General features: G+C 29.8%; 2 protein-coding genes across 4 annotated transcripts in view; one reads left to right on the forward strand and one right to left on the reverse strand.

Moving 5' to 3' along the window:
* The window catches only part of LOC139517718 (uncharacterized), a 34,655-nt gene extending 28,454 nt beyond the window's left edge, over positions 1-6,201 (forward strand). For both annotated transcript variants that reach the window (XM_071309076.1, XM_071309077.1), the window contains exons 8-9: positions 243-364; positions 2,352-6,201. In XM_071309076.1, the coding sequence (XP_071165177.1) occupies positions 243-364; positions 2,352-2,744 (515 nt within the window). In that variant the 3' untranslated portion in view covers positions 2,745-6,201. The remainder of the gene's footprint in view (positions 1-242; positions 365-2,351) is intronic.
* Positions 6,202-22,781: 16,580 nt separating this feature from the next.
* Positions 22,782-24,212, reverse strand: part of LOC139514641 (UDP-glucuronic acid decarboxylase 1-like) — a 30,972-nt gene continuing 29,541 nt past the window's right edge. For both annotated transcript variants that reach the window (XM_071304094.1, XM_071304093.1), the window contains one exon: positions 22,782-23,596. In XM_071304094.1, the coding sequence (XP_071160195.1) occupies positions 23,489-23,596 (108 nt within the window). In that variant the 3' untranslated portion in view covers positions 22,782-23,488. The remainder of the gene's footprint in view (positions 23,597-24,212) is intronic.

Below are 24,212 nucleotides of genomic sequence, written 5' to 3' on the forward strand. Positions count from 1 at the left end.
AACAATATTCCTCTAACGTCATTAAAAACTTACAATATGATTATGACAGTTTTTATATTGACGGAGAAAATACTATTGTTTCCCCATAAAAGAGGGACGAAAGATACCAGAGGGACAGTCAAACTCTTCTTCAAAGAAAATATGAAAATCAAGATACGTACCATTCTATAAATATGCCGACCATCAGCATTTATATGTAAAAATGCAATGTATTTAAGAAAATGCATTAACTTTTATTTTAGGATACAATGTTCCAACTGCAAATTGTCCTAACCCCATTTTGTGGATGACAAGCTTGTTTGATAGAACCATAAAGATGATTTTACCAAATATTGGCAAAGTGTACAAATTTGACAATTCTAGGGTAAGTTCATTTTCTCTTTAGTTTTTCATAATGACATATTTGGTTACTAGTAAACAAATAAGAATTTGTTTGAAAATATTAAAAAAGTGTCAGCAAAAACAAATGTCCTGGTGTTTAAAGTAAGACAGCAAATGTCCACATTATAAAGATAAAAATAATTTTATTGCATTTAACATTTTAACTTGTTAGAAACTACGGGTCAAATAAGGCTATTATATCTCATTTTGAAATAAATATCACCAGACAGGATTTAATAATGTACCGTGCGTAATTGACAAATCATGTAGTTTGAACTTTGGCTGTCAAAAAGATCAATTTTGAAACGAGTTTGTGAAATTTACTGGTAATCAATTCTTGAACTCATTGTAAAAAATATTTAATACCTATATTTCTGCCTTTTTAAATGTAAGCAACGCATAAAACAGCTCACATACCAAATTAAATGAAAAATAATAAAGTTTACATATTATATATGTTCTAACTACAATCCTATTCCCTTTCCTTGTTTGTGACATAAACGAAGTCGACTTATTCCCGGATTTTCACTTGCATGAATAAAGGCAACAGAAGTATACAGCTGTTTAATAGTCATAAATTCGATTGAGCAAAAACAAATCCGGGTTTAAAAAAACTAAAACTAAAACCGAGAGAAATACATCAACTATTAGAGGAAAACTACAGAATTACTGAATTACAACAAAAGCAAATGCAAACATACATAGTAACGAGTAACACGACTGGAGTCACATGTAACTTTTTATGTCCTGCAGAGTACAAAGTAATTTTATTTATAACGTTATGCACAAGTTCAAATTGTTTAAATGGAATTAGAAATGATCTTCTTGACAAAGCATAAGAAGAGCGTCACATATAATATAATAAGTCACTGCATATACATACGTTAAATCTTAAGAGCAGATTGCAATAATTTGCATTACATCGAGGAATATTTTATGTATTCAGAAAGACAAGACCGAAAACACATCGAAGACACATATTCTCCTTTTCCGTTTGCTCACTATTTTCCCACTCAAATGGATTTCACAAAGTTAGATATATAGGTTATATATTCTAAATTGAAAGTCAAAATAAACAAAAATCTCAATACATAAAATAGTCACCGATGTAATGCAAATTATTGCAATCTTCTCTTACAATTTAACGTATGTACATGCAGTGAAAATTTACATTTCTGGGGAAATTCAATAAACTCTATTCAAAAGTATTTAATGTTTATTGTACACTTTGAAATCATAAAACAGTTAGTATTTTAAAACGTGTTTGCTTCATCAAATCAATTCCGCTGCCTTTTGAACATGTCATACAGGTTTGCTTCAGCTAAAAAAAAGTTGAGAATTTCCCTAATAGAATCGAAATATTTCTTTCATGTCATGCTCTGGTATCCTACCTTTGAATACAATTGACTTTGTTGTCTTTATAGTTTTAAAATATTGTTCGGTTGCAGTCTTTCAATTTCATTTCCATTTATTTACAATCCTATTGCGAAAGCAGAATCGTTGTAGATATCTGACCACAGACAGTTGTTAGTAGGACATTGATTTGACGAGATGATTCATTCATTGATAAATCATATCATATTAATGTAATAGAAAGAAAAGATGACAAAATCATGGCCATGTTCAGCTGTTTAAGTTGTCACTAATAGGGATGAAACTTAATTCACACAGCAGATGTTTCATCACCAATGCCACAGTATATTAATGGAGTCAGTATATTGGTATAAACATATGGCATCATAAAAATCTTCAACATAATACATTATATTTATGGCTATTCACTAAAAATTGTCAGAGGTAATCATTATAAAAGCAGAAAATGTATACGTACAGCTAATGCAATATATTGGAATTTTCCACATATTTTATCGTTTGTGTATCAAATTTTTACGTACATATGAAATCTCACAATAATATTTCTTATAGAAAATCATTTCCTTAGTTATTGAGAATTTTGTTTCAATCTATAGATGAAAGATGTATTAGGAATTACCCCCAAAGAAATAAAAGAGACACTGATTGATATGGCATACAGTCTGATAGAAGTTGGTCTGGTGAAGAAAACTAAGAAATACAAGGGTCCAAACGCTGGTACTGAAGGAGAAGAAGAAGAGAAAAAGGAGGAAGAAGAAAAAAAAGAGGGTGAGGATGAAAAACCAAAGGAAAATGGTGACGTAAAAGAGGGTGGAGAGGAGGATGATCTTAAAAAGGAAGAAACCAAAGAAGACCAAAAGATCGAAGATGTGAAGGATGAGGAGAAAAAAGAAGAAAAAGAACCGGAAGAAAAGTCTGAAGAGAAAAAAGAAGAAAAACCAGCAGAGGAAAAAGCAGATGAAGGTTCAACAGAGGAGAAAAAAGAGTAACACATTCATATTATATATTTTTGACATTATTCAAAGGACAAAGTAAGCATGGATGTTCATTATTTATCATGTACTTGTATATTTATTAATTTATTAATTTCTAAGAAGGAATGCTGAGTACGAATCTAATTCATGTTTAAGCATAATAAACAACAATACTTATGTTTAAGATAAATATTTGTATTGTTTAGGACTTATGCCAATGGCATTTCTCCGTTCAATTTATGAAAAATTATCTGTTAAGTTTTTTTACATGTGATATTTTGTCGGAAAATCCAAGCAGTATTACAAAGTATAATAGGAAATTTAAAAATGCTTATCAAAGTCACACTTAAGTGTATTAATAAAGTGCAAACATGAATTTCAGTTACTGGTAGGGAAAATTAAAAAGAATTTCTGTAGAAAAAAGTAATGCACATGATAAATTTTGAGCTACATTATTGATGAAGGTTGTATTTTTAAGGAGCTGTATGTGTAACTATGTGAGATCAAATCATTCTTAAATCCATTTACATTATTTTGAATTTCTTCCATTTGTCTTTGTTTTCTTTTTTTTATATACTGACGATCTTCTCGCAAGATATATTGGACCAAAAACTTTTTGATAGAACTTGCGATGAAATGTGTAATTGATTATTACTACTATGTATGTAAATGTAGATTTTGGATCAATATCTACTGAGAACAGAATCCATCAGTAAAATTGAAATGTAAAAGGAGGTAAATATTAAAAAGGTTATACTAGTATTATGATATTAAGACTGAATACAGATAAATAAGTACAACATAAAGTCTATTCTGATTATATATACACCGCCTAGTAGTAAACTTCAATGTTAGCAGAATTCTTTTGTATATGATCTTAAAGATGGTTTCCGTCAAGCAAGAACTCTACAAAAGTTGTTCATCATGGTTTATTGTTTTCTGTTGAGTTGTGTTAATGCTTAAAGTGTTAAGTGAGATCCATGTACTGTCATTAGGAAATGTTAAAGGAGACAATTCATAGATTTACACTCAATTAAGTATGCGTGAATTTTAATGTTAGTATGAAGTTCACATAATCTGAAGGAGTTGGTGAGATTTGTGAATGTTCCTTTACATTTTTCTAATAAAATTTTATAAATATTTTTATTTGTCACTTTTTGATATGATATATAGTTATACATTTATTTTCATTCATCACCAAGTATGGTCATCATTTCGAAAGTGCTGTAAATGGTTGTCATGACAACATTAAATGCTTTTTAAAAGTTTTGCCTAAATTATTACATTTTGGCATTTTATAATTGAATTAGTTTGTATTTACAAAAAATCTTTTTTACTTTATTTTCTAATATATTTATATATAAAGACAATTTTAATATACCATATTTTAAAATATTTTATTTTCATTATTATTGCTTTTAAAAAAATCAGTGCCTAACTTTCTTTCATTTCTGAAATGTGTTTGCTATTATAACTATTTATAACAATAGAAATGTATAGACATCTCAAGCAGTTGTGTAGTTCATCTCTAGTGTCAATAAAACAATTCCAAATCAAGAATATACGTTCTTGTAGTAATAGCTCTTACTCTTATTAGTAATATTTTCTCTCTTGTGATAATACTCATGAACTGTGCAATATTTATATTCCAATATTATATATAAATTACATGAATATTAGTATAATACTTGTAGTTTTATAGGGTTTGAAATATAATTGCAAAATAGTTCAGACATTAACTCTATCTGATTAATGAGGCATTTAGATTTTTATTTTAGACATTGTATTGGATTCCCAAAAGTTGGGAATTGCCTAACTTAGAACGTTATGCATATGTGTATATGTGCAAACTCTGATAAAAAGTAGAAAAGCCTCCAGTTAGAATGCAAAAGTGTATCCCTACTTTATATATTTCATTTAATAAGACAATAATAGTAGTACGAATTTTTCATATTGTAAAAATTCTATTGAGTGGAAAGAAACTAAAACACATTGCACAAAGAGTTCAAGGGAAACAAGGTTTAATGAATCAGATGCCTTAAGATGTTGTTAATATACACGTTGAAATATAGACCATAAAAAATTGAAACATTTTGTTTCCCAAACTTTCTATAATAAAAGTTGGAGATAATATTTTGTTAGATACTAGTCATGAAGAAGAATGCACTTTTTATATGATTTGCACATGTAGTTTTTATTGCTTTGATGCCAAAATACACACAAGAAATGAAATGATATTGATTTTTATTGAAAAGTATAAAATTGCTTTGAGTAGATCATAGCATGCACACATTGTTACATTAATGTATATGATACATTTTCATTGTATTTAATTGCAAACAATATTTATGTGATGTAGTTGTTATGAATATGCAAAATGTTGCATTATACAAATACAAAATTTAGTAGTATGTATAATCATTTAGTCGCTGTTATAAACTAGTCAATATTTGCCCGATATTTATTGTTTATTTTACATCTTAATGCACATATTACAATATATCAATTGTATATCTCCTAGAGGGTTAATTGCAAATGCAAATAGTCTACTTAGCAAGTTAAGAAAATTATCTTTGAATACCGAATATAAATCAGTCGAAAAAGTTGGGGTTTAATTTTCTGAGGACAAAGGATTAAAAATAGTCTTTCTATGTTTTAATTTGAGTAACCTGAATAAATCAATGAATTTCGAAATAGAAGTTTTTTTCATTAATATGTACACAAAATGTGCTGGCAAGTTCCACTCCTTACACCGCCACATATGTTATTATTGTGTTTATTTGCAACTGACACATAAGATACATTGTCACATTTATTTGATATACATTAGTCTGTCTTCTTATATATTCATAATGTGTATTACTTTATCGATATTGTATCAAACTTCATTATAAAGGATGAAAAATATAAATTAGATATTCACATAACTCTCACATCAAGTTGGTTGTTCATATAAAAAGAATATATTCAATAATTCAAGTATGACAATAAAATACAGATTTGAAATATGAAAAATACTGGAAACTTGATATCAATCTCTAATGGGAGTAATTTGGTTTAGTGATTAACTTTGCCGTCTGCCGTCTAGTCTTTCTCTGTTTTATACAAAATTTCCAATAACTTAGCTGTATTTTTCTTATGTGAAGTTATATGATAGCAAAATGTAATAAAGTCCAAATATTTTTTTTTTATGAAAACATTTAAATAACTCGATTGATGACAGCAGACAAATTCATTCGAAAATTAACTATTGTACGATACCATTTTTGTATTCCAAACTTAATTATATTAAACCCTTAAAGCTGTTTGTTAACCAATATTATGATATATGTAAACCTTTCTTTTGCTTGAGAGTAGACTTCATTATTGGTACCTAATTTGCTTGACAATGCATTGCTGGATATCATTATTGTCTGCTCAAAACTACTTATTGTGCATTTTCTGTGAAGAAAAATAAAATTTGTAAAAGAAATATATTTTATGTTGTTTGTTCGTACACATTTGAAAAACAAACTTTGAGAAAAAGAAAAAAATACATTGCAATAAAATTTCTCCTTATACATGCCTTCTATTTATATATATAGTTTTAATTTACCAGATTTTTAAAGGAGGCCGTGTTTTTTTTCAAAAAATTAACGTTCTAAGATTAAGAACATTTAAAGAAATACAGACATAATATTATTCGAATGGTAAACTATTTGTCCACCACAACTGGCCGACTTGTTTTTGTACGTGCATGAATAAAGGCAACAGTAGTATATACCTGTGTTCATAAATCGAGTGAGAGAAAACAAATTCGGGTTACAGTAAGTATCACATCTAAAACACAGGGAAACCTATCAACTATAAGAGGAAAACAAAGTAACAACAGTACTACTGAAGTGCAGCAAAAACATACGCAAAGATATATATATGAGGAATTCACCCCAAAATAATTCAAAAACCAAAAGAAAAAAAAAGACAACTTGCAAAGTTCTATAATTTCACTTTCAAATATATTGGCGATTTTCTCTCACGCATTAGCACATACGTCAATGAATGCTTACCTCTCACATCCCGTGGATTCATGTATTTCCTTGGTAGAAATGTTCGTGGATTGAGAAAATGTGATTTCGTGGATAGAGAAAATGTATTTTTGTGGATATTTTATTTCGGGGTTTTACAAAGTCTATATAAACATTAAGATATACAAATGTAAGGGAAATGTATTCCTTGTTGAACAATCAAATTCGTTGTATACCTCTTCTCACGAAAATCGGAACCAAACGATTAATAATGAATACACAGTATCCCAGTGATCTTGATATTTTAAGATTTTCCCGATTTCTTGATATTTTCCAAAAAATTGACACATACGGACGATTTCAAACTAGAATAAATATAAGAATAGACTTAAACTTTCCAACTTTCAAGTTCAAATTTCCCAGCAGTAACATAACCTCTGCGCCATAGTATGGCGTTAACACATCTATAAATATATCTTAGTTAAAAAGTTACACTCGCGAGTGCGTACTGTATACGGACGTCAGGAAAAGGAGCTAGCTCCTTGCACATACACTGGTCTGGCAGAGTTATGAGGGAGAACGATTGAAATCGACACTATACAATGTTAACAGTAACCATAACGAATTGGGTGAACGATTCGATGTGTCGGTGTCTCGACTCGCAAACGAAACAATTCTTAACAGTATAGTCGTCTGACCTGTAATTCTTCCGAATGTACTAAGTATTCTATTCCCTATTTAATTCGCATGGTGGGTGTCACCGTGATGCACGCTTACCTTGGTGATGCATTCGGCTTGGAACCCTTTGGTGTTTATGCGATTTCATCAGTTTTTGTTTATTATTCTTTTGTGTTTCTTTTTTATTTGAGAATGTAAGCTAAACATACCTTTTCCTTTGGACATGAGTTATTATGTATGAACATTTTGAATCTGAAAAAAATGAGGTCACACATGGAAGCCACGATAAAAAAGGATATAATTCATTTAACAATAGTACATCAGAAGATGTGGAATGTTTGCCAATAAGACAACTCTACATCTAAGTCACAATTTGTAAAAGTAAATAATTTTAGGTCAAAGTACAACATAAAGCGTTGTCTCACATAGAACAGCAAGCTATAAAGAGCCCCGAATGACTAGTGTAAAGCAATTCAAACAGTACAAAAACCAATGATCTAATGTATACAAGAAACGAGAAACACTTATAAACCACACCAACAAACAGGCTCTTGACTAAGAACAGAACATACAAATGCAGCGGGTCAAAACGTCTTTGCTAAATATACACAAGTATAAATCGTATACATTTTTCATTATTCATACTGATTTGATGTTTTGATTATGGTAAACCACTCTTCGGATTTGAAACATATCTTACAAGAAATAGTAAACGGCCAATAAATATATCATGTTATGTAATATGTGGTGCATAAGTATTCGCACAGACATTGCTGGCATCATATGTCTCCAGCTATCGATCAAGATTTGTATCTAATTATTTTCATATATTAGAACACAATAATATTAAAACGATGGACGACGTAGACATTTCTGATTGTCATTTATCTAATAATTCGTAGTTTTGTCTTCAGTTAATTTTGTTTTCTACTGAAGATAATATGCATGATAATCATATATCATGTTATTTCAGTTGAAATAATCATATTAAAAATCCGGACAAATTCATAGTTGTGTTTACATCATCATGGAACAAATGCTTCATACTAAATGCACCAATTCGTTTGGTAGCAAGTTGACTTAAATACCGACTAGAAGTGACCCCTTTATGTTGACTTAATTTTTCTATAATGAAACTGTCTGAGTTTTGATGAGAGTAAACTAAAAAGTAACGATGCCAAATGGCTTAAAAATGATCAAACATATTTGATTAAGGGTTTTTCCAAAATACTAGAGAAAGAAAAAAACACGCTTAATCCACCGGTTTCTACATTAGGAAAAGCCTGTATCAAGCCAAGAATATCCTTTCCATTCGTTTGATGTAATTCACTTTGTGATTTTGCCATTTGGTAAGGGAATTTCTATTTAAACTTTCCTTGGAGTTCGGTGTTTTTGTTATTCTACTTTTTTCGTATGTGTGATACCTGTACCATGCTAGATGCAGTTGTTTAGCGAAGTTTAAATCTCATTATCAAATCGGCAGATACAAGTCAAGACAAAAACATAAACCGAACGGAATCTAAAATGAGCGATACTGGCATGGTGAGCGTCTACTTTATTTAATGCATCACCCGTTAAGTGGATCCTTCCCCCTTTCAAAATATCATAATCAGATATAAGATAGAATTGATGCATTTCGAACAGCCTTTCTGTTTTCTAAAAATTTAAAGAAAACATTTCGCTTGTGAGTTGCAACAGGACAATTCGTATCGGCTAGACAAAATTTTATTCGTTGAAGCGTTCTACCTTTTAACTCTGTAGGAAAACTTTTAACAGTAGCATATCCCTTCGACTGAAGTTCGTTTAATTTGAGGATGCACGAATTTATAGCGTATAAATTAGGATATGTAAACGCCACCAATAAGGCAATGAGTTTGTTAAAACGGAGATATTTAAGGTTGACATGGATATTTCGAGAAGCAAGCACTCACTGAAATGCATGTAGATTATTGAGGGACATGACATCATCAATATATCAGTTAAAGAAATTTTAAGACTTTGAAGAACTTTTTTCTTTTTCTTTTAGAAGAGTCTGAATGAATTCTGGTTCGTTAAAGTGCAAAAATTAACCAGCTAGTGGGTTGCACAATTAGTACACACTTAAATACCGATTGTCTGTTGAAATATCAATCCACCAAACTGAACAAAGATGTTGTCCATCAAAACGTCTAGTATTATGATGACACCATCAATTTATTTTCTTGTTTTAATCAGTGACTTGGTAAATAAAGGCAACAGTAGTATACCGCTGTTCAAAACTCATAAATCTATGGACAAAAAACTAAATCGGGGTAACAAACTAAAACCGAGGGAAACGCATTAAATATAAGAGGAGAACAACGACACAACACTAAAATGTAACACACACAGAAACGGACCAAGCATCAGACAAAATCCCACGAGAATAACAAATATAACATCAAAACCAAATACATGTTTTTGGAATAGACAAGTACCGTGACACGTCTTATCGCAATGTGAAATTACACTCAAAAATAAGAGAAAACAAACGACGCAACGTTAAAATGTAACACTCACAGAAACGAACAATAATATAACAATGGCCATATTCCTGACTTGGTACAGGACATTTTTTAAGGAAAAAATGGTGGGTTGAACCTGGTTTTGTGGCAATGTTAGATATAACATTGAAATGACAACATAATATATTACAGGACTACAATACAAATAAATAGGAGAACGTATTAGACAAAGAAACACATGATTAATGAATAACAAAAAGCATCAGGTTTAAAATTCAATACGTCAAAAACGCGCCTCGTCCACACAAGACTCACCAGTGACGCCCAGATATAAAAGATCGAAAGCGAAAAAAAAGTACAAAGTTGTACAGCACTGAAGATCAAAAGTTGAAAAAGGTTGTGTCAAATACGGCTATGTTTTTATGCTTGGGATAAGAACATCCTTATTATTTAGAACAATTAATGCTATTGCAAAATTAATTATCACATGAATATAACAGATATACATAATGAAACTGAAGTATTAACTCATTAAAGAAAACAAACACGAATACATAATGCAAAGACCAACACAGAATAGACACACCCGACTCAGTCCAGGCCTCAATGCAGTAAATTATGAAAATGACGTCACATACGATGGTGAAAAGGCATTAAAAATTACGTCACATTTGAATTTATGAAATTTCTGAAACAGCAGAAAAATTACGTCACAAATGAAAAACTATATCTCAAAAGTACGATAGAATTAGGATTGATTAAAGATTTTAATAGAACTAAATACTGATATTGCATTTAAACACAATGCATATTGCAATACTTATTAATAGCAGTTACCTATAATATATATATGTCCAGTTTGTTATGAATCCAACTTCAAACGTAAATTATCGTACAGAATACGTTGACCAAAATTAAATCTAATAAATGACGGCGGTGATTAATTTTTCTTTCCATAACACATAAATATAATAGATAAATATAATTGGTAAAATTTTCCATTTTATATACGATTCCCAATTTAAAATGGAAGACTATACGTCAAAATTGTAAAGTTTGATTTTAAAGATTTTAGGGTAAATGTCTAGAATGTTTTGCATTCCACAATTGATCGACCCTGTTCGTCACGATATTTCTGAATAAATTGTTCACTATATGAATAATGCTAGTAAAATTTTACTTATAATCAAATCGCATGCGTATGATACATTGCAGTTGTGGAATATGTTCCCGTTACAGCTTGGATCCATTCAGAAATAAAGTGTCCAGCATTTGTTCAATCTGTTGGTGCCGATGCAATTTTATGGCATAGTTCTAAACTATTTGTTTTTTTTTAACCCGAATTTATTCTAGTTGATAGGTTGTGAAATTCAATATTTCAATCCTTCGAATGATTGTTTGATTGTTGATTGATTAACGTCCACTTCGACTTTCGACTAAAAACCTCTAAGTTTCTCAATGTTTATGATGTTATCTGGTCGTAAGAGGACCCTGGTGATTAGGTTTTTTAACAGATGCAACTGATATGGTAACTGTTGTTGGTAAATAGAATTTTTTTATGGAACTAATATAAGTAGTCCTATTAATAATAGGTTTAATAATGACTTAAATTTTTATTTTATCTTTCATTATAAATTGATGTCATGAATAAAGAAGATAGTATGATAAGCACAAACCCCTTGAATTCGGAATAACAAAAGAACAAAACACCTATTAAATATTTTTTTTCTTTCAGATAATTACAAGACTGTATACTGATAAATCGGTTGTGTACAACATTATCATTCATATTTACGTTCGTTAATATACGTATATTAAGTGCTTCAATTTCTTATGTTTAATGCAAACCATCAAAAGCCAAAAAATATATTTTTTATAGCTTGTCATTTATATAACTATATACCCGATAAGACAAGGCTTTAACAACAATTTGGTCGAATTAGAATTTGCTTCAAAGAGGAGTGTAAATTCACATTGCGATAAGACGTGTCACTGTACTTGTCTATCCCTAATTCATGTATTTGGTTTTGATGCTATATATATATGTTATATTTGTTATTCTCGTGGGATTTTGTCTATGTGTGTTACATTTGAGTGTTATGTCGTTGTTCTCCTCTTATATTTAATGCGTTTCCCTTGGTTTTAGTTTGTTACCCCGATTTTGTTTTTTGTCCATGGATTTATGAGTTTTGAACAGCGGTATACTACTGTTGCCTTTATTTATGTTGGTATAGCATCTTTTTGAGAAATGTCTCTTAAAGTGAAAATAATGTGCTTCAATATAAAATTATGCAATCAATTTGCAGCTGTATGAATTTAAACTGCACACATCCTTCACTTTGATGTGCATGAAATTACCTGCGGTAATAATCATTATTACATGTATGTATCTGAATTGAGCAGGTGTAACTGTCGTCTTAACATAATTATATTTTTAGTTTTCGCAGATAAGGTAAACAGGATTATACTTTTAAAATAGATTCAAAAGTATTAATGATTATATCATTGAATTGCGTTGGTTGTTATAAAGTTACTAAGCACCTGGAAAACATGCACATATCTGGTAATGTTATTTATATCAATGTGTAGACAACAAATGAAACAAGGGATGTGTATAACAAACAACAAGGGAAATGAAAATACATAAAATTAAGGACCCTTAGCATTTTGGCAAAGTATAGCGAAATCAAAGTCGGCAGGTGTATGTAAAAGGAATTAATGTGGTCTATAAGAGTAATTTATTCATCATTGGTATTCAAAAAAAAAAGATAATAGCCGTACAAAATAAAGGAAATAAAAATAGAAGATTGATTATTTTTTAAAGATACAATGCACAAGGAAATAAAGCAGCCCAAACAGTCCGCTGATTAATGCAATTAAATCCACTTTTGCGTAATATATAAATCATATATTTATTAAGTACTGTCTTCTCGGTGGATGGTACCTACGGGATTGAAAGTCCATCGATCAGCAGCGGTACTGACTATATGGTAACAAAGGGAAACGCACGATACCCGTTTTTTCCCAATATGGAATAATCTTAATCGGAAATGGTCGGGATGAAAGCATATGATTGAGAGCATAAGAACACAAAGCATACACGCATAAAAAGAACAGCCATGATCATCCTCTCATTAAAACTTAGCCTGAGATAATTGCAACCTTTTTGTGTAAGAAATATTGCATAATTCATGAACAAACTCATCACAGATACCAGGATTACTATTCTGTATTTGTTTCGTCTACAAAATAAGTTTGTTAAAAAACAAATCTGAACACAAAGCGACCAATCACAATCACTGGAATACATGCCACTGTCATGGGCAGCAGATTGTGATTTTTGCGTCATTGTTAATTCAATGAAGAGATGTGGTATGATTGTCAATGAATTATGTTCGTGACTGCTAATTCCTTTCCTTATCTGAAACAGCACAACACATGAAAAAACTGTAAAACCTAATTCATAAAACCACATCATCGTAAATTGCTTCGTTACAATAAAACAAACGGTACCAATTTTCTTGCACCAGATGCGCATTTCGACAATACATGTCTCTTCAGTGATAAATGAGGCTGTTACTTTTGTCAATTGAATTGTTTCCTTTTTTCATGTCGGGGCCTTTTATACACAGGAAAATCCATCTTAAATTCGCGTGAGTTGCACGTTAGATTCACGTGGAAATTGAATAATCAGATTTCACATGTGATTCACATACATCTAATTTCACGTGAATTTAGATGTACTGTATGTTGGGATTTAAATCTTCAAAAAATATGAACAAGTATTTCTTGTATCTAACCTATACATATAAATTTTCAAAATTAATAGAAATTATGAAAAATGCCAATTTTCTCTTTGGTAAAGATCACGTGAAATTCACGTTCAAAATACGAACGTCCACAAAGAAACCATCACATTCTCTCGACATTTGATTTTGACTTCCCAATATGTCCATTTAATAACAGGGTCTAATGGTCTCGCTGTTATGATTGTAGTTAGAATAATATCTCACATTCCTAAGACATACCATACCACGTCTCCTTATTTTCATATAGTACATTGATATTCTTATTCCACTACTGAATTGTCTGTTTTACTTACTAGTACACTTGGTACAATAAAATACCTGATAATAAATTAAATCAAATAAGGCCTTTGAAAATAGTGGAATTAATTACTTTTGGAGTGTCAAAAACTCGTTGAAATACATGCATATATTGGTGATTTTGAATCTATTCAAAGTTTTGATTTTTCTACCCTTTATACCACTTTGTCTCATATTCTTATTAAGAAAAAATTCACATCCCTTATTAACTGGGAATTTAAAAAGTCAGAATGCGAGTACATATGTTCAAACTCTTTTAGGTCATTTTTTTGTAGCAATAAACAAAAGAACTATGTCAGTTGGACATGCTTTGATACTATATATGCGCTTGAATTTTTACTTGATAATAATTTTGTTCGCTTTGGAGATTCCATATATCGTTATTGGAATTCCAATGGGGAATAACTGTGTACCACTTATTGCGGACCTGTTTTTGTATTGTTATGAGTTACAATTTATGACTAAAATTAGCAAAGACCCATCGAAACAACATTTGATACAAAAATTTAACAATACTTTTAGATATTTGGATGATTTAATGGCTCTCAATAATGACGACTTCAGTATGTATACTAAAGAAATTTATCCTGTTGAACTTACTTTAAATAAAGCTAATACTAACAATGACCACTGCCCTTTCCTCGATCTTGATATTTTTATCTATATTATTAACGGGAAGCTTAATACAAAAATTTATGATAAAAGAGATGATTTCATTTCCTATCGTTAATTATCCATTTTTAGATGTTGACGTTCCCTTGTCACCATCTTAGGATGTTTATATATCTCAACTTGTACGATTCGCTCGTGTATGTAACAACATATTAGATTTTAGCGAGAGAAATTTATGTTTTACTGAAAAATCATTACACCAGGGTTTTCGATATCACAAACTGGTCAAAACATTTACTAAATTTCATCACCGGTATAAGGAAAAAAATCGTAAATATAACTCAACATGCAGACATCTTATACGTTCAGGTATTTCACTTCCAATCTTTTATGGAAATATTCTTTACAAAGCACAAAAATGTCAGTATTCACCTCAAAAGCTTACAAAACCTTTAAACAGACTTATTAAGAAGGGATATAGTTACGATACTGTTGTCAGGACCTATGATAACTATCATTAAAGATTGCATATTTTGGCTCTAATATTGATTCACTTATAGGGTCTTTGCATCGGAACTAAACACATTTATTTAAAAAAAAAACAGTTATTGGCATGACACGGGTTATTTTCTTCTGATATATTTTATGATAGTATGATACTAAACCCCTAACGGTAGGGATTGTGCCTGATATTCATATGATGAAGACATAATCTTTCAATCAGTTTAATTGAGGTCAGGAGCTGGCATGTCAGTTAACTGCTAGTAGTCTGTTGTTATTTATGTATTATTGTCATTTTGTTTATTTCTTTTGTTACATCTTTTGACATCGGACTCGGACTTCTCTTGAACTGAATTTTAATGTGCGTATTGTATTGCGTTTACTTTTCTACATTGGCTAGAGTTATAGGGGGAGGGTTGAGATCTCATAAACATGTTTAACCCCGCCGCAATTTTGCGCCTGTCCCAAGTCAGGAGCCTCTGGCCTTTGTTAGTCTTGTATTATTTTAATTTTAGTTTCTTGTGTACAATTTGGAGTTTAGTATGGCGTTCATTATCACTTAACTAGTATATATTTGTTTAGGGGCCAGCTGAAGGACACCTCCGGGTGCGGGAATTTTTCGTTGCATTGAAGACCTGTTGGCGACCTTCTGCTATTGTCTGCTCTGTGGTCGGGTTGTTGTCTCTTTGGCACATTCCCCATTTCCATTCTCAATTTTACTTTTTGTGATTCTTTGTTAAATATTTGTTTTTGTTTTTTTTACCCATTATGTCTGTTTATTTTATGCACACATCGTTGTCAATAAAAAATGGAATTTGCCTGATGCGACTACAGGTCGTACGAGTGAGTGGTTTAGCGCTATAAAACCATGACCCCAACCATGTTCACACCTCTGTTTTGTACATAAGAAAATGTCTGTACCAAATATGACTGTTGTTATCCATTCGTTTGATGTGTTTGAACTTTTGATCTTGCCATTTGATTTGGGACTTTCGGTTTTGAATTTTCCTCGGAGTTCAGTATTTTCGTGATTTTACTTTTTAATCCGATTTTTGCAGTTCTTTGACCTTGACCTTAAACATAGTTACCTTAAAATCATTTGGATCTTCCTCTAATTATATGTGTCCATAATTTTATATCCAAATAAGGTTGCAATTCAAATACTAGTTAACCTAGCAACGGGAACCACTTTTCTGAGCTTTATTTTTAGTTAGTATGACCTCAAACTAGACATAGTAACATCAAATCTAATAATGATCTTACTATAAATAGATGTGACCACAAGACCAAGAAAAGTTGAGTAAGAATAAAAAAAACTTTTTATACATTCGACCTGTTGTTTTATGAATCTTAAATGTTATATTTTAGAAATAAAATTTTGTACCTCTATCACTAGTTCTAGTATTAAAGCAGTCATAAATCCGTTTAAAATAAAGCGTGTCTTTTCACTCAATCTGCAACACATTTAGATATTCATCATTGACACTTGTATTGTCAAATAAAATAGGCATAAAAATCAAACAATGAAATTGGATATAAAAATCAAACTCACCCTTGTCATTTTTTTTTCAAATTATATGTGTAAGTACCATGATGCATGAAAATAATTCTTATATGATTTGCACATCTATAAATACTTGAATTGGATTGGTCAATTAGAATTTTTCTCTTGGTTTACACTTCGATAAACCATGTTTCCGAAACTACTTTCATAACTTATTTATGTGCGATACACATGCATGCAGGAAACCGGCGATTTTCAGCATATTGTTATTAAAAATCAAATACACAACAATTGTTTCAATTATAATGCATATATAACAAAAAAGAAATAATACATTTAAGCTGCAAAAATGTATAAAATTCAAATTTAAATAAAATTCCGAGAAATTTCATGCATGATTTAGCGAATTTACTTCATGGCAAAACACAACGTTATATGAATGAAAACTTTCAAAGGAAAGATTAATTCGTTACTTGTACGTTTCAAATTCGGAAAATATCTCATTAAAATGAAGTTTCTGAGGTAGGTGCTATTTCATTTTAGATTCTGATGCATTTATCGAACATTTATGGATTTTAGAAATTCAATATGGCGGCCAATCTTCTTATTTACGACCTGTCAATTTGTGCATTTGCTGTTAATTACAGAAGCCATTACACAAAACAAGTTAATTAATAAACTTAATATTCTACTTAAGAATTATAAGGATTAAACAGTTTTTCTAGAGGTTATTGATGTGTAAACTGGGTCTCTTACTCACAAACTTAACATAAAAGTCCTTCAGACTTTTATTCAGTTTGTGAGTTAATCGCCCCAGTTTACACATCAATAACCTCTAGAAAAACTGTGTTTAATCCTATAATAACTCTGTATCTTGAAAAAGTTACCTTAAATCCAGCAAATTGTGATATCTTCTAATTTAATTTTAAAGTTGGGCCAATTGAAAAAAATATATTGTACTCTCAGCAAGTTTCAAGACTATATGGTCAAATATGTAGGCTAGGTAATCAAAGAATGACAACTCTGTAAAACATATTTGAATTTATATAATAACTTTATATTGCTACTCAAATTATTGATTAAAGTATACTTCAACAGGTAACCTATATCTGTATATAACATCTGCATCTATATATGAAAATAGAAATAAGCTGGCCTCTATTATAATTTGTCACAAGTTATTCAAATGTTGCCCTTCTATCATCCATGTATTGATATTTGAAATGCATGAGCTTCTTTCTATTTATTTATGGGGGCTGCACAGTCTTTTAAAAGTATAAAACAACTGTACCACTAGCCTGTGAACACTGAGGTTGTGAGTTCAATCCTTCATGTGCCAGGTGTGTTGGAGTCCAATCTTTATTGATTATGATTTTAAGTTGTCTTGCAACGGTCTGTGGTTCTCTCCAGACACTCCACCTTACTCTACCATTAAAAACTTACTACCACAAGATAGCCAACAATACTGAAAGTGTTGTTAAACATCAATCAATCAATTCATCTGAAAATTGTTTTTTTATTGGTAGAAATTTGCCTATCGGATGACAGGGTCATTGTATATTTTTGGGATTATTATAAACAGACATCAAGTAAGGTTATTTCAATAGAAAATAAAGAAAAATAAGACATTTAAAAATATGCATTTTTATTACAATACAGTAAATTAGTCACAAATTAATTTAATAATGTAAAAAAAAAAATAGAAACACAAACAGATTGTAATTGGAATGCATATCAACCACTAAATAATACACAGAAAAAAATAACAATATCATTAAATGCTTATAATATGAAAATTCTTAAACATACTAGTATTTGTTATTGACAAAACGTCTACTTTCCCCAACCATTAGACTTAGTCAGTACTTGGCAACCTTTAAACAGATTTTGTCATATTCATACAAATCTTTTGATCGTACAAATGCATAATTTTTTTTACATCTGTGTTCTAATCAAACATAAACTGAAGAAGAATCATTGACAAACTTCTCAAAATCTAAGAGATGACATGTTTAACTATGAAACTATACCTCCCTCCCAAAAAAAAATCTTATATAAAAAATTGTTGAACAATATGCTCATGGTGTAAAATTACATAGTTATTTAATGTAAACTGCTGCAGATTTTGCATATAAAATATTAAATTACTTAATAAAAGATTACATATGGTATGAAGTAGCACTTTTAAAATGTTCTCTTATTTCAATGTAAGCTGTTAGAGATTTTCTGTTTAGAAGTTTTCTTAAAATTGAACTAGCAATAACATGTTTTGCTTATTGAAACCCAAAATATCAGCAACAACAAAAATTGGTGTACAATATACTGTAGTATAAAAATAAAGAGATGTGGTCTGTTTGGGTTGCTCATTTAATTTTGTCAATATAACAGAACTTTAAACAGCTGTAATACAAGTGGGAGGTTAAGCTAGCCACCAAACCAGGTTTAACTCACCCTTTGTTTGGAAAGGATATTGTACCAAGTCAGGAATATGACAGTTGTTTTGCATTCACTTTGTTGATAGGCAACTTTGATTTTGTCAGTTTTCATGGACTTCTCCATATTCCAATTAACCTTGAGTTCGAAATTTTCTTTTTAAGCAACTTCTTGTTGTTTATATTTTTTCTGTCAAATTTTGATCATAGTTTTTTTTGTCCTATTCATATTGACGGTAGATGTTATGTAGTTTTCATATGTTTTTTCAAAACTTGGCAAGACTGAAAATTTAGATGTTGACCCTTGTCTATTGTTAAAGACCCATTGTTGACCACTGCATGAATTGTCTATTCTATTATGTTGCTGTCTAAATATTGAGTACTCCTCATCTCTATTATTATTAAGTATAAAGATAGTCCTGCAATAACACAGGTAACTGTTATATTGATTTTTACAAATAGGGTAAAAATAAGAAAGAAAATTGGTTGGTTCATCTCATTATCAACATTTTGTAGTCTGAAGTAATGTGTGACTTACAAATCTCTTAAATTGACATTGTCTAATTAGAGTAGTGTCAATACACAGACATGACTAGTTTATGGCAATTGACACTTGTGCCAACATCATTTTTACAGTGACTTGACTGTTAGTGTTGCTATCCACCAATTGCAACTCATTCAAAATTTTGACCAAATTGCAATTTGTTTTATAAAATCAAATTGTTCAACTGGTCAGAATATTGAACAAATTGTTCAGTCAAAATGTGAAAGTGCAAGGTGATAAAATAAAATATACTTACAATCCTATAAGACTTTAACTCCACTTTATTGATGGTATTACTAAATCAGTCTATCAATCTGTATAGTTATATTATAGCCATTACCATACTAAAGGTGAACTGTTTTATTTTTAATTGCTATAAAAATGTCCAAACTAAGCTTTTATATAGTTTTTCTTTCGAAAAGTATTCTATATTCATAAGAATCACACATTATGTGAATAAAAACATTTCATATTCAGTAAAATATTTGTGAAATTGCAATATGTTTGTAGGAAGGGGAGATAATCTTTTTTGGTTTCAAAAAATCTTTATTCAAAAGAATAGTATTTTAGGTTATCTCCACAAGGAAACTTATCAATAGCATATTGTTATTTCACACATATTTTACTGAATATATGATGTATTATTTTAAATGATATATGATTCTTACAAATATAAAATCCTTTTCAAAAGAAAAACTATATAAAAGCTTAGTTTGGACATTTTTATAGCAATTAAAAATAAAAAGGATTTTATGTTTATAAGAATCATATATCATTTAAAATAATACATCATATATTCAGTAAAATATGTGTGAAATAACAATATGCTATTGATAAGTTTCCTTGTGGAGATAACCTAAAATACTATTCTTTTGAATAAAGATTTTTTGAAACCAAAAAAGATTATCTCCCCTTCCTACAAACATATTGCAATTTCACAAATATTTTACTGAATATGAAATGTTTTTATTCACATAATGTGTGATTCTTATGAATATAGAATACTTTTCGAAAGAAAAACTATATAAAAGCTTAGTTTGGACATTTTTATAGCAATTAAAAATAAAACAGTTCACCTTTAGTATGGTAATGGCTATAATATAACTATACAGATTGATAGACTGATTTAGTAATACCATCAATAAAGTGGAGTTAAAGTCTTATAGGATTGTAAGTATATTTTATTTTATCACCTTGCACTTTCACATTTTGACTGAACAATTTGTTCAATATTCTGACCAGTTGAACAATTTGATTTTATAAAACAAATTGCAATTTGGTCAAAATGTTGAATGAGTTGCAATTGGTGGATAGCAACACTAACAGTCAAGTCACTGTAATATATTTTTATATATAACAAGAAATGGCACAAATTCTTAAAGCAAGACAAATACATTTCATACACACAAACATATAAAAATCCCATAATAGCAAGTGTTAATACTGAAGACCATAATGTTTTTCAAAAAAGCCTTACATTTTGCTAGGGCACAAAAATTTAAATAAGTGAGGCCCTAGAAAAGTAATAAATTTTTACTCTGAAATATGATATTAAGAAAAGGAAAAAAAAGAAAGTTGTGTGACACTAAATGGGCATATAAAATAGAAGAAAACATTGTCAATTCCCAACATGCTATAACATTTTCAATAAAATAAAACCACATTAATAAATTCATAAAGTATGATCTAATGGTATTAAATATGATGTAATGAAAAAAATGGTTTTCAATTTCCTTTTTTCTTGACTAGGAAGAATTACAAACAAATCATCTAAACATAGCTAAATATTATCTATGCATACTTAAGGTTAGTACTCATATCACAGTTGTGCTTTAATGAGATCTGAAATTAATATTTGTTTAAAGTGTTTTAACTTATACTGAACATATCCTTTGGTTTAAACTTTAAAGTGTGTTAATAATACTCAACAAATCCTTTGGTTTAAAGTGTGTTAACTTACACCCAACAAATCATTTGGTTAATAAAAGTTAAAGATATAAATAAGTTTGCTGAAATCAACAAGTTATTCATATCTTAAATATGTATATTTTTTAATTTTTGAACATGATTTTATCAATCTATCAACACTAACCTACAACCGTACTGCATATTAGAATTTGTATTTTTTGACTGAAATCATTAATGGATAAAGAATTATGTTGGTGTTTTTTCTAGTTAGTTAATAAAACTCTATACTGTATATATATAAACCATAACTGTTCTAAATGCCTTATTACTTTCTTTTAATTTAGGTAATGCTAACCTACAAATTGATGCAGAATAATGCTGTATTTTACGGCAGTGTTGAAATGTCCTAAACATCCTTTCTATACCACATAAACTCCAGTGATTCCAGAATATTAAAAACATGGGTCACTTTGATGTTTTAGAAATCAGTTTTTCTATACGTACATGATGAATGGGGTTGTGAAAAATTAAGTTATGTATCATTGTGGAATTCTGAGCTAGCTACAAATCTGAACACAAAACTTGATTGATTAACTCATGAGTAAATATATATGGGTCATAGCGATCTGAATGTAGTGGAACGGCAATATACTATATACAGAGATTGTGCAGTTAAAGATCAATGATATGCAATATTGCTTTACCCATAAATGGATCTAAATACAGCATTTAACTCATTTTACTCAGAGGTGATATGCTGATTATATTCACTCAAATGTACCAAATATGTGTTGTATACTACAGAAAAGAGGTCATGCACATTTAATGATATATCAGAGACATAAAAAGTCATTACTGCAATAGTAAAACTTGACCAAAACCCTAATGTAATAATATGTATGGCAAAATGACCCGTATATCATGTGTATATGGGCAAGAATTATCATTACATCAATTTAAGAGATAAAAGATTGCATGTTTGTCAATCATTGTACAATACATCAGGATAGAGACAACATCTCTATGATTTAAAATTGCCAAACATTTATTTACACTACTGATACATCATCCGTAAAATAAATTAACTTCACTATAGACAAAATGCCACTAATATTTAAACATAATACAAATATCTCATTGATAAAACAAATTAAAAAATTTAAAATTTCACACAAAGAATTTAAACATCAGAGGTTACATTGGCTTTTTTCTGATTCACAGTATATACTTCAAAGAATTTCTTATACATGATAACATAGATATTCAAAATATATAAAGGGCTTTTCTAGAATTTATTGTTATAAGATATTTGAAACAATTTTCCACTAAAGCATCACATTTCTAATTAAAATAATTGGGGGTCAAGAGCAAACAATACATTTTGGAATAGCCCAAATTATGTGCAAATATTACTATACTTCCAAACATTGGTTACTGTTTACTTCTATAAAATTATAAATTGGCTCCAATAGACATAGCAGATTCCTAATTAAAGATTTTCACTATCAAATGCTTAAAAAATGAACAAAGTTGAAAAGAACACACCATTATAACTGAGTCCATTATTTACCCTTTACATTTGGAATGCACATTAACAGTACCCTTCTTTATATCCCTAATTGTTTACCAAGGAACCCTGTGTCTTGCCTGAAACTGCTTCTGTCAGTGTAAAAGGGCAATTGTGATTACCAAACAGGGCAGTTATCAGTATTACAGAAAATTAATAAAAGAAAATAATGAAAATTTTGCTGTATATGAAGAGGTTTCTGATCAAGTTTTGGACAATATATACATTTTTAGTCTATCTGTTAGTTAAATATGGAAAAGTAAAATTCTTCAGATGCCATTTAATTTATCAGCAAGGGAAGGACATATCCATCATTTATGTAGTAGGGAGGTAAAAACAATAGTATAAAGTACTTTTTTATGGATGATGAAATGAACAATATGAATGAAATTATCCCACATTTGACCTTACATACAATATCTATGCACCACCTGGTAACTTTGTAAAATGTCTTCCATCTAATGTTGTTCTTCTTAATTCATTTTTAAAATATTCTATTGTCCTGTTTAATCCAACTTCTAATTGAACCTGGAAAATAAATAAATGTATTTATATTCCTAAAAGAAGATTGTGGGATATATTATATTACTAGTAATAATAGTGGTATTAAATACATCTTAGTGTGCTTAAGTTGTAATAAATTGTCTTGTCTTATCTAGATATCATGACCAAATCAGCCCTATCATGGTAAAGTTGACATGGGAAATACTGTTTCCGTGCTTTTCAGCTTTTAGACTGGTGGAACGATTCAGAATACATCCTTTTAAATGGATCTGACTTGCACCTCACCAAACTTTGGACAAATTAAAAAAAAAAAAAAAAAAAGTATTTTTTTAACCTAAAATGTCATGAGAAAGTATTATGTGTTGTGATTATTTTATAATTTCAACATTTGTTCTGTGTGACATCTTTACTTGTACGTCATTTGGTCTCTTGTAGAGAATTGTCTCAGTCAACAATAATACAACATCCTTTTATCTTTATATTGATAAACAAAAAATATTGTTTCCTTCACTTTCATCAAAAACTACCTAAATGCCAACATCAACAATATGAATAAAGATGACAATGCTTAAATTACAGATTTATTTTCTTAATAATTTTTATTAGCCATATAAGATTAAGTGAAGAAAACCTTTTGATA

Source organism: Mytilus edulis, chromosome 3 (genome assembly GCF_963676685.1).
Source record: "Mytilus edulis chromosome 3, xbMytEdul2.2, whole genome shotgun sequence".
NCBI classification, from domain to species: domain Eukaryota; kingdom Metazoa; phylum Mollusca; class Bivalvia; order Mytilida; family Mytilidae; genus Mytilus; species Mytilus edulis.